General features: G+C 36.9%; 3 protein-coding genes across 7 annotated transcripts; 2 read left to right on the plus strand and 1 right to left on the minus strand.

The window, feature by feature from the left end:
• The first annotated feature begins 366 nt into the window (after positions 1-366).
• Positions 367-1955, plus strand: LOC124178945. The gene is made up of 6 exons (XM_046562789.1): positions 367-465; positions 577-743; positions 811-997; positions 1172-1351; positions 1461-1633; positions 1716-1955. Exons 1-6 carry the CDS (start codon positions 404-406, stop codon positions 1949-1951), a joined length of 1005 nt encoding a protein of 334 aa, XP_046418745.1. The 5' UTR covers positions 367-403; the 3' UTR covers positions 1952-1955.
• A 362-nt stretch (positions 1956-2317) lies between these two features.
• On the plus strand, positions 2318-10139 carry LOC124178948 (ADP-ribosylation factor-like protein 3). 3 transcript variants are annotated; one of them, XM_046562792.1, is made up of 6 exons: positions 2318-2632; positions 5985-6290; positions 8791-8934; positions 9114-9245; positions 9441-9677; positions 9780-10139. In XM_046562792.1, the coding sequence occupies exons 2-6, from the start codon at positions 6288-6290 to the stop codon at positions 9819-9821; spliced, it is 558 nt and encodes a 185-aa protein (XP_046418748.1). In that variant the 5' UTR covers positions 2318-2632; positions 5985-6287; the 3' UTR covers positions 9822-10139. The 3 variants fall into 3 exon arrangements, with proteins under 3 accessions (XP_046418748.1, XP_046418750.1, XP_046418751.1); XM_046562794.1 differs by having other exon boundaries at positions 6034-6290; XM_046562795.1 differs by having other exon boundaries at positions 2319-2632; positions 8806-8934.
• On the minus strand, positions 2708-6630 carry LOC124178944 (RCC1 domain-containing protein 1-like). 3 transcript variants are annotated; one of them, XM_046562787.1, is made up of 8 exons: positions 6319-6630; positions 5445-5520; positions 4707-4961; positions 4318-4511; positions 3844-3973; positions 3618-3744; positions 3194-3368; positions 2708-3077 (listed from the first exon to the last, which is right to left on the minus strand). In XM_046562787.1, exons 3-8 carry the CDS (start codon positions 4955-4957, stop codon positions 2908-2910), a joined length of 1047 nt encoding a protein of 348 aa, XP_046418743.1. In that variant the 5' UTR covers positions 4958-4961; positions 5445-5520; positions 6319-6630; the 3' UTR covers positions 2708-2907. The 3 variants fall into 3 exon arrangements, with proteins under 3 accessions (XP_046418743.1, XP_046418744.1, XP_046418742.1); XM_046562788.1 differs by lacking the exon at positions 5445-5520 and having other exon boundaries at positions 6476-6625; XM_046562786.1 differs by lacking the exon at positions 5445-5520 and having other exon boundaries at positions 2709-3077; positions 6319-6629.
• Positions 10140-10291: the final 152 nt, after the last annotated feature.

A 10291-nucleotide genomic window follows, 5' to 3' on the forward strand; every position in this document is an offset into this window, starting at 1 on the left:
TCAAAGGCTCATTTTCAACCGAATTAGTTTAGCCTTCCCTCAAGCTACAATTTCAATCTAATCCCGCAACCCAGTCATGGCTAAAGCTAAAAATACCAGTTTGGAACGGAGAACAGAGGCTACGAACAGAATTTCGACATCTGATGAAAATCCTAAGGCTGTAAGACCTTTTAACCTTGAACAGTAACGGTCGATCTCTCATTACAGTTAATCATTCATTTTTCCAAAAATCGTCAAGCTACATAGTCTGATTTTTATATTATTCTGTAGCAATTTTGCAACTCATTGTCAGATACTAGCCGAAAGTTACGAGGAAAATGTCGACCCTTCCTCACAGCCAGTACCATTGATGAGAACTCCTGTACTCGAGGTCATTCGAACTCTACCTGAATGCTTCAACAGCATGATTAACGAATCGATTGAGTTCGAGATTGATCGTGAACTAAACGCTCGGGATTTAATCGGGTAAGTATAATCATTTACTCAAATTTTCAGTCCGAACTGAAAACAAGAATAAAAAGTAGCTTAGATTACTTTTTTGTACAACGTGGAAGTGACGTTCGTATTTCCAATTAGAACCCTCGGAAGAAAGCTCGGAATCTATGACTATCAGACTAACATGGCGACCTTTTGGCTCCTCGACGCAATTGCTCTCGAAGTAGTTCGCTGGAGCTCAGAACTCAATTCCTCAGAACTGGGTATATTAGTCAGCTGGATTGCGGGGGAGGCAAAACTCATTCAAGGTGGCTGAAGATAGCATTCGGAAAAATTCAGGGAAATTAAAATCTTGACTATTCATCGAATTTATAGACAAGCAGCTCAGTCGGACGGAATTCTTCCAGGAAATGGCTCGATTATTTGCACTAGCATCAGATCAGATAATCGAAGGTCACTCAATGATTTACTGGGAAGAACTAACCGCCGTGGAATCGTCAAGACGAAGTGAACAGGAATCAATGAACAATGAACCGAGTTCTGTAATTCAAACGTCAAACAGGTAACCTGCATATTTGTCAGTGAAATTTAAGACAAGTGATTTGTTCGAAACTAATCAGTTCAATCTTCATTTAAAATCCCTGAGACTTTATTTTCGCTGACTGGTTTTCATTTACTCGGATGTGAAGTAACAATGCCAAGTGTTTTCATCATATTTTATCATGAAATGTTGCAGTTCTGTTGTCCTGAACAATTCAGCAAACCACAAAAACGGGGAAATAGCAATGGTGCAGGCATCAGCCGATGGTGACATTTCGAGGGGCCGAAAAAGCTTGAATTCAAGCCAAACAGCTCGTTTGACGGTTGAAGGCTCGTTGAAAGTTCACGAAGCAATAATAGAGTCAACTTACGCAATGTTAGATCCAAAATATATATATACCTCAGCTCGTAATGACCTGCAACTAAATTGTTGATCCAAAGGTTGTACCCACAGTCAAGACGTCAATGGTAATCATGAATTGCAGGTATGCCAATGCGTTTCACTACGCTACGGTGAGTGCAGCTTTTGCGAAGCCAGTGGAACTCCACACATACAAATTCCCATACACTCTACGTTTTCCGAGGCCATTGGAGCCACCGATTCCACCTCCAGTAATTAAGGAAACATCGAAGAAAAACAAGTCCGGGAAAAGTAAAGGTACAATACACGAGCTTGATCATCGGTGATAAAAAAATTGGAATCCTTTCTCGTAAATGACGATATATTTTTCGTTTTTCAGAGAAGAAGAAACGCAGGTCTCAAACACCCGACGATATTCCACCGCCCCCAGCCCCGTCAATGACAGACGAGGAAATAATCGCTGAGAAGAGAAAATTCATCCTGCCACTCAAGGACTCCATCGAGGCGCCTCGCCTTCTTGAACGGTATGCAGAACGGCCGCCAAGCGATAATGCAAACACCAATATTGGCTCTGGTAAAAAGGGGGTTAAGGGTACAAAGGGAAAGCGTAAATGAAACTACGCGAATCTGAGAATAATGTTTGTCGTACTCGTTGCAGAGTAAATTATAAAAATAAAATATTTAACATCCACGGGGCTGATGGTAAATTTAATTGTTATCATGGAATTCATCAGTGATAAAGACCGAGAACTTTCAAAAACGTGATTCAAATGCGTTCATTATCGCAGCCAATCGATTTCAACATCATTTTACGAATTTTAATTCTACGCCTGACGCAGCGAGCGCCTGCAACCCGCAATAACCGGTCCCGCAGCACGCTGAATTTCGCGCATGCGTCGTTACGCGTCGTTTTACACCGTGTCGTCTCGAGCGCAACACCTCGCGCGTCAGTTCACGGATGGCGATCGTGCGTGTCGGTGCGCGGTCGAACGCTGTGCAATTTTAATCTTGCTTGAGCTGCACGTGTCAGTGAATTTCTGTGTGCATTTCTACCGAAGTAAGATTCGTAGTTTTTCATACGAGGCCGAGATGTTGAATGCAGAAAAGTGCGTCGAACACTGTGTTTCGTTTATTTTTGCCAGTGAAATGACAAAGTTTTATTTAGCTCGGTGTAAAACTCGTGTGCAATCTTTTGAAGTGAATGTCGGAAGAATATTCAATAGAATGCAATAAGTGAAATGGTGAATTGAAACTGTGTTGAATGCAGTATGATGATGCAACGAAGCTTACGAGGAGGTAAGAAAATATCTTATTGTCAAATTTTTTATGCAATAATCACGATGCAATATGACTGGGTTGCACATTTCAAGCGGTATATTTGACTCTGCGCATTTTTCATTCTCGTGAAGTTTGCAATGATAAAGTAGTCTAATGAATTGGTTAAAGCATATTATGGTGGGTTATGCTTACAGTAATTGAATCGTGGATTTTTTTTACAAACTTTTTTCATTTTGTAACCGATAAATGTAAGCTACATTTACAAACATGTTTTACACTGAATCCTCAGTCTATTAATCTGTGATGATGATGGCACCCCACTCCCGACATTTGAAATTCTTGATCTCCTTCTCATCAATTGCAGTATTTAGTTTCAAAAATGTCCTCGAATTCGTCAACGCGTCTCTGGACATACCCAGCTGCCCATATTTATTCGATCCACATCCCCACATCGAGTTGTCATCTAAATAATTCATTATTTTTATAAACGGAAGCGTTAAAGTTCTCATCTCTTTTAATTTCCGAAAATGGTATTAGGTAAAGTAGCGTCAATTTTTGTTTATAAAATGATTTTCTCACCCATCATGCAAATGGTGAACGCATTCCCGCATTGTGCCTTTTTTACCGACGCGTCAAAAGCGCGGCCATCGGTATCCATAAAGTCGACCGGTTTTGGGGTTGCATAAACCTTCGTGCCTTCATCTGAAATTCCCATTTGACCTTCTGTGTTCCAACCCCACGTGTATAAATCACCCTGTGTAAAATAATCGTAGCAAATATAAAAAGTACTGAAGTTTGACAAAAAATCATTAAAAAAAAAAAACACTGTTCCGTTCAAAAATATTCTTCCAAACAATCATATGACGCAATCATTACATTCGTGTGGCTCATTTCACCAAATTTATTCTTTTCGAAAACATTTTTCTCATCTTTCAAATTTCACACCGCAATTGTTGTTTTATGAAATTTCGTTCGGCTTGTAAAATGACTTTCGAATAAATACCTGATCTGTGACCACTGCGCTATGCCAACCCGCAGCGGAGATCTGAACCACCTTCAGACCAGCCAGTGCCTCTATTATCGTTGGATTATCACAGTCTTCAAGGTCACCGTGCCCCAATTGACCACGGCTAAAATATAGAAATTCAACGTTTGGTCGGATAAATGTTATTTTTTCAGAAGTATAATTTTACGCGATAAATGGTTTAATAGTCCTTTCATGTACTAACCTTCCCATACCCATTGAATAAACCTCTCCGTTCTCAGCCAATATAATCGTGTGATCGAAGCCGCAAGCAACGTCTGTGAATTTCACCCGCTTTGGCATGTCTACCAATATTGGAATATTGTAAACTCTTCCTGAAAAATTTATACAATTATCGAATGGGAGATCATTTATAGAAGTGTTTGGGAATGTTGTGTTTCCGAGGGGGATGATTGTTACATTAGGAAAAGATTTTCAATACATTTTGAATTCTCCTATTAGGTTTGAAAAAACAACATAAACACAACAAAAAAATGTTAATACAGATTTTGAATGATAATGACAGTATTAATAACAATAATGACAACAAGTTTACAGTCATTGGCGTATTTTGAAGCATAAATGAAAGATGAGAAGTATTCGTCTAGAACGGTGAATGTAGTCCTCATAATACGCAAACATAAAAAATTAGTAAGTAAATATTTCTCATTTGAATTACCGAAATTTGTCAAGGCTACGGTGCAGCCGCCTTGAAAGATTTTCACCGTATATTCTTGATCCGAATTATCGTCAGCCGCTTGAATGAAATTTGAAACCTGTTTCCACATTTTGTCGAATACTTTGTACTGCCAAATTTCGTGCTTCACGGATAAAATTGTAATCGTTTCCTTGCCAGGAATTGCTTGTACGCATCTGCAATATGAAACTTTTCTCAGTTGAATTGCCAGAAATGAACAAATTCGGTAAAGCAGCTGAATTTTTCGCTTCGCTTTACGTTTGAAAAATTTGTAATCTGCAATATTTTTCCTTTCCAAACTCGTGCGAGTCGTTATTCTCATTGATCAATAAGTTTTTTTTTTTTTATGCCTTTTATTCTACACTACTGACCCTTCCATTTCTTCCGGTAGTTTGAGTAAGACCGGAATCTTGTCAGTGACTTCAGTCGACTCATTGAGATTTATTTTACCAGAAATGAAAAGTTCCTTATCCCGCCATAAAAGAATGTAATTCCATCCTATTTCCAAATCTTCGATTCCCGTAAAGGGTACGATTGTAAATTTATCAATAACTTGTTTCACGCTCCCCTCTTCGTCGCAAAATAATTCGCTGTTGTTTAAACCAGTGTAATATATCTTCATTGTGCTGAAAAAACAAGAATTAGGCGTTTAATGTTTATTATCTTGCTATTCAATTCTCAAATTCCACGGAAAATAGTTAATTAAATTAAACTCTGCATGAACCAAATTTTTATTAACATATAAATTGATGAAACATTTAGTGGGTTTTAAATATTTAAACCCTAAAAATTCCTCATGGTAACATAATTTTGACTGTCAAAATTTAATATTCCCAATACGGCGGAAAAACAAAAGCAACAAGGTGAGAAATTTTTTTTGGCACGAGTTAAATGTGAGTATAAATTGGCATTCGAATTTTCATGATAGATTAGCAAAAAATGTATTTTTTTTTTTTTTTCACGTAAGAATACAAATTTCGACTGTTTACATGTGCTGTATATCTGAAGAATTTATCAATTATTTTAAAATTTCAAGGGTAAATTTATACATATTTTAAGAATACACAGTAAGATTTTTTAAGAAAAAAATTAAATATTTTTCGAGTTACACGCGATCTCCGACGGCGCTGAAAAAAAAAGGTCCTCCACTGCTGCAGTGATTCCGGCCTTCTCCGTGGATGAAACCTAAAAAAAAAAAAAAATTTCTTGTTAAACTAGAAGATATTGTCCGTACAATGACCTACCGGTTTTTTGATCTGATCAAAAATCGAATTTTGGCAGGCCAAAAACGACCAAAATATTCGGTAAAATTCAACTTTTTTTTCAAAAACGCCGCCATCTTGTCAATTTTTGATTTTTTTTTTCGACCGTAGGTCATTGTACGGACAATATCTTCTGGTTCAACAAGAATATTTTTTTTTTTAGGTTTCATCCACGGAGCAGGCCGGAATCACTGCAGCAGTGGAGGACCTTTTTTTTTTAGCGCCGTCGGAGATGGCGTGTAACTCGAAAAATATTTAATTTTTTTCTTAAAAAATTTTACTGCGTATTCTTAAGATATGTATAAATATACCCTTAAAATTTTAAAATAATTGATACAGTAGTTTTTTGTTTGTTTCTTAATTCCCAAAAATCGCCTTCTTTTTTAGGCTGTCACACTAGTCGTGTCCCTTGTATGTTCGATTGGATTAAGTCTAGACGGAATTCGTGTAATCGATGGGAACGCGTGGCCTCAGAAATGAGGGTCAGCTAGTTCGTGCCAATACCGACAGATGGCGCGGCGTGTCCCGGTTACCAATGATACGGGTCAAAAACAACAGAAGGTTCACTCGGCGTCTACGCAGCGCGTGTAAGAAGCACACGAGCGTAAAAAGTAGCCACGTTCGGAGCACATATCGCCGATTTTTTTTTATTACGAGTATTGACTTAACTGAGAGCGAAACTTCGGAGAAATGGTAACGTCGAATCTGAAGCCGTACTCACCACGCACACGTATTTAGTAGAGAGAATAAAACACGCAACGATTCTCAGCTTTTTGTGGTTATGATTTTTAATTTTTTTATTTATTTATTTATTTTTTTCTGTATCACTCCATGACTATTCTATCGTTTGACATAACCTGTCGTCTTCCTTCACCCACCTCTCCGATCTCTTCTCTCACGTTATTTTAATATCTCACTTCACCGCGATAGGCGCATTTCATGCTTGTGTTTACAAATGGCGGCTTGACGCACAGTTATTCAAGTTTCAACTGCTAACCGACAGCTGCTAATCGTATATACCCTGTGTCAAAAAACACTTCTACTCTTATCGATTCCTGCACACGTGTTCTAAATACTTTGTACTTATACATGTCCATAAGTGGTTCTCATGTTATGTTTAATAAATGCAATTCTACGTATTTTTTTTTTTTTTTTATCATCTCTTATTTATTCCTTTTTACCTCCGCATATATTTGAACGTTATATTTTAGACGCGATTTTAAAAATATATACTATGTACATTTTTACAATTTATTATTAATTTGTACTCTGCACAAGAAGCAACGAAATATTTTATTCGTAGTTAAATTTAGAAAAAAATTTTTTGACATATTTCATTGAATTTATAACATACATAATGAATTTTTTATTCGTACGTTTCGTTTGATATTGAAAAAAACCAGGAATAAATTTTTAAAATTGCAAGACATAGTTTTCGACACTTGTTGATTAGAGCAAAGAAACTTTTTTTCCTAAAAAATTATCAAACCATTTTTTATCGTTGTTTTATCATTGTCGTTATATAATTTATTATTAATTTGTACTCTGCACAAGAAGCAACGAAATATTTTATTCGTAGTTAAATTTAGAAAAAAATTTTTTGACATATTTCATTGAATTTATAACATACATAATGAATTTTTTATTCGTACGTTTCGTTTGATATTGAAAAAAACCAGGAATAAATTTTTAAAATTGCAAGACATAGTTTTCGACACTTGTTGATTAGAGCAAAGAAACTTTTTTTCCTAAAAAATTATCAAACCATTTTTTATCGTTGTTTTATCATTGTCGTTATATAATTATATAATCTGCGTCGTAGAACATGAAAAAAAAAATGTTCCCCCTCACTTTCGTTAATTATTCGTTATTTTTTTCGTCCAATCTTTCGATACAGCGTATTTTTCTAATCAAGCAAATTATCTCCTTCGGTAAATTTTTGTCATGTTTTTATATCTCACCGACTGTCTTCTGTAACGATTTACCGAGACCTCTGTTATGACTTTATTAGAAATTTTTTCTTGGGAAAATAGTAATTCAATATTTAGAAAATATGTTTAAAAATGAGAGATCTACAGTATATTTATTAATAATAAAATGTGAAGAATTACTAAAAGGATTATTCGAAATTCGTATAATGTCATTAAATCCGTATCTCAGTTGAATCAGAATAATTCAAACCTCGTTATTTTCAAACTTGACGAAGATGAGGAATAACGATTTCCAGTAACTGTCGTAGAATTGGGTGCAAAAAATACAGCACTTGATTTTCTTTTTACAAATCTTTTCAATAATAGTGATACTTGAGAGAAAGGCAGGACACGCGTATTCAATTAAGCTAATACCTTAGTCCTGTTTTAAGCTGATCAAATCAACGTTAACTTACCAAGATAGCTCGGAAATAAATCTCAAACTCCAAATCAAACGGTTCCATTTGTTTGATTACGTAGAACACTTTTGCCAATTATCTGGTACATATTTTAAAATCACCCAAGTCTTGTGATTCTGATAAAAGGTAAAGAAAATTATACGTATTTGTACGATAAGTAAAAACGGGCCTGATCGTGGAAACGGGGTAGAAAGTGACGTTTGTAAAATATTTTACAACATCTCGAAAATTGATTTCTTTCACTGCGTTGGATATTTTCTTGATGAAGTGTATATTTTTAAAAATAAAACTATACGAGAAGTGATGATGTTAGAGCGCACAATAAATGCGTGCACACGACTCGGTTGGAATTAATCACGAAAGAATTGATGAGATTTTATTGATCTTTTGTCAGCAACGTCTTGTTCCCAATTCAGCTACGACCGGGGATTCAATTAATTCTCTCCACTGCATATTTCATGATTTGGGTTCGCTCGTTTCGATTCTCCTCTTTCTTATCGGCCCTCATCAATCATACATATTATGCATGAAAATTATAAAGTAAAATCGGTCATAATTCGTCTCTACATTTTTTTTTTTTTTTCCCAACTTTGACCAAGCCATCATAAATCGTCAATAATCGGTGTTAAACCGTCAGTCCGTCATCCGAGCGATGAGTGAGGCTGTTGATTTTTCTTGAAAAAAAAAAAATAAAAACAAAAAAAGAAATAAATCAAAAATACGAAGCAGAAATTCGCGATTTCCTTTCAAATCTTATCCACTCACCGCAATTTTCTCTCAAAGTTAACTCTATTCTTTGCTTAGTTGACCACATTTCAGGGGCTGCTGTCCATCCTGCGTAAGCTGCGATCGAATCCGGACAGAGAGTTGAGGCTACTTTTACTGGGTCTTGACAACGCGGGGAAAACAACGCTCCTGAAATCGTTGGCCAGTGAAGATATCACGCAGGTAAACGTCGTTTTGATCCCCAAAGCCATCCGAATCCACAGCAAGACGAAAATGTCTCAGTCGGTTGCTGTGCTTCGATTTTTAAACGTTCCCATCCGCCGCACAAGCTTGAACAAAAAGTTCGGAAAGCTTCTCCGTCTCGGAAATTTTAGTCCGTCACTGCTTTTACTGATCCTAAGGTAACGCCAACCCAAGGCTTCAACATAAAAAGCGTACAGAGCGAAGGGTTCAAGCTAAACGTCTGGGACATCGGCGGTGCAAAGAAGATAAGGCCGTACTGGAGAAACTACTTCGAGAACACGGACGTGCTGGTCAGTGTTTTTTCAACTGATGGAAGTCGCGTTTTTTGACAGACTATAGATTTATTTTCGATCATATCGTGGGTCCGGGTCGTTCTTACAATAACCAAAACCGTGACTAGTAGATCCAACTTGTTAGTTGACCCCTAAAGATGACTATCTCAGTTGTGTCGGCCAACTCGTTGAACCAACTTCTTGACACCGCAGATTTACGTCGTGGACAGCGCAGATATCAAGCGACTGGAGGAGACGGGGAGGGAATTGGCCGAGCTTCTGATGGAGGACAAGCTTCGCAACGTTCCTCTTCTCGTCTATGCCAACAAACAAGACCTTGCCCAGGCCGTAACTGCAGCTGAGATCGCCGAAGGACTTGGACTCCACAACATCAAGGATCGTGACTGGCAGATACAATCTTGCATCGCGACGGAAGGGAAGGGGGTCAAGGTGAGCTACAACTCCAATATTGGCCCGAAATTTGTTAGGATGCTTCGTTTGAAATTTTTCCAATCGCAACAAACGGATGGGACGACGGTTTTCTTATTGCAGGATGGTTTGGAATGGGCCTGTAAAAGCATCAAGAAAAAATAGTTACCGTTGGGTTAGAAGCTTGGAAGACACCGTTGAAGTATGCGATGCGAATTAGGACCGGGAAAAAAGGAAGCATAGAAAATCAAAAAGGAAACTTACATATCGAGAGCAACTTTTTGTTTTTCTTATTCAACAAGATTTATGGTTTTTTTTTTTTTTTTTGCGTTACATTTATGTCGGGACTTTGTTTAATATATTTACACGTACGTGGTTACACTTAAATCCGAAAGATCGAGATTGGAAAAGAGACAAAGTCAAAAGTGAATTAGAGTAAGGGTTATCTGAACACTGAATCCAACCATCAACTTACCAAAGAAACAAAAACGATTCTAGTCATTTGATTTACTTACAATGTTTTTAAAAAAATGCAACCGGTTTCGCTGTAATTTGTATTTTGAAAAATCGTCCATTCAATATATTAGACTGATATGTGAACAATATTAAAAATATGTTTTGCTGAGACTGGTTCA

The sequence above is a fragment of the Neodiprion fabricii genome, chromosome 3, assembly GCF_021155785.1.
Source record: "Neodiprion fabricii isolate iyNeoFabr1 chromosome 3, iyNeoFabr1.1, whole genome shotgun sequence".
NCBI lineage: Eukaryota > Metazoa > Arthropoda > Insecta > Hymenoptera > Diprionidae > Neodiprion > Neodiprion fabricii.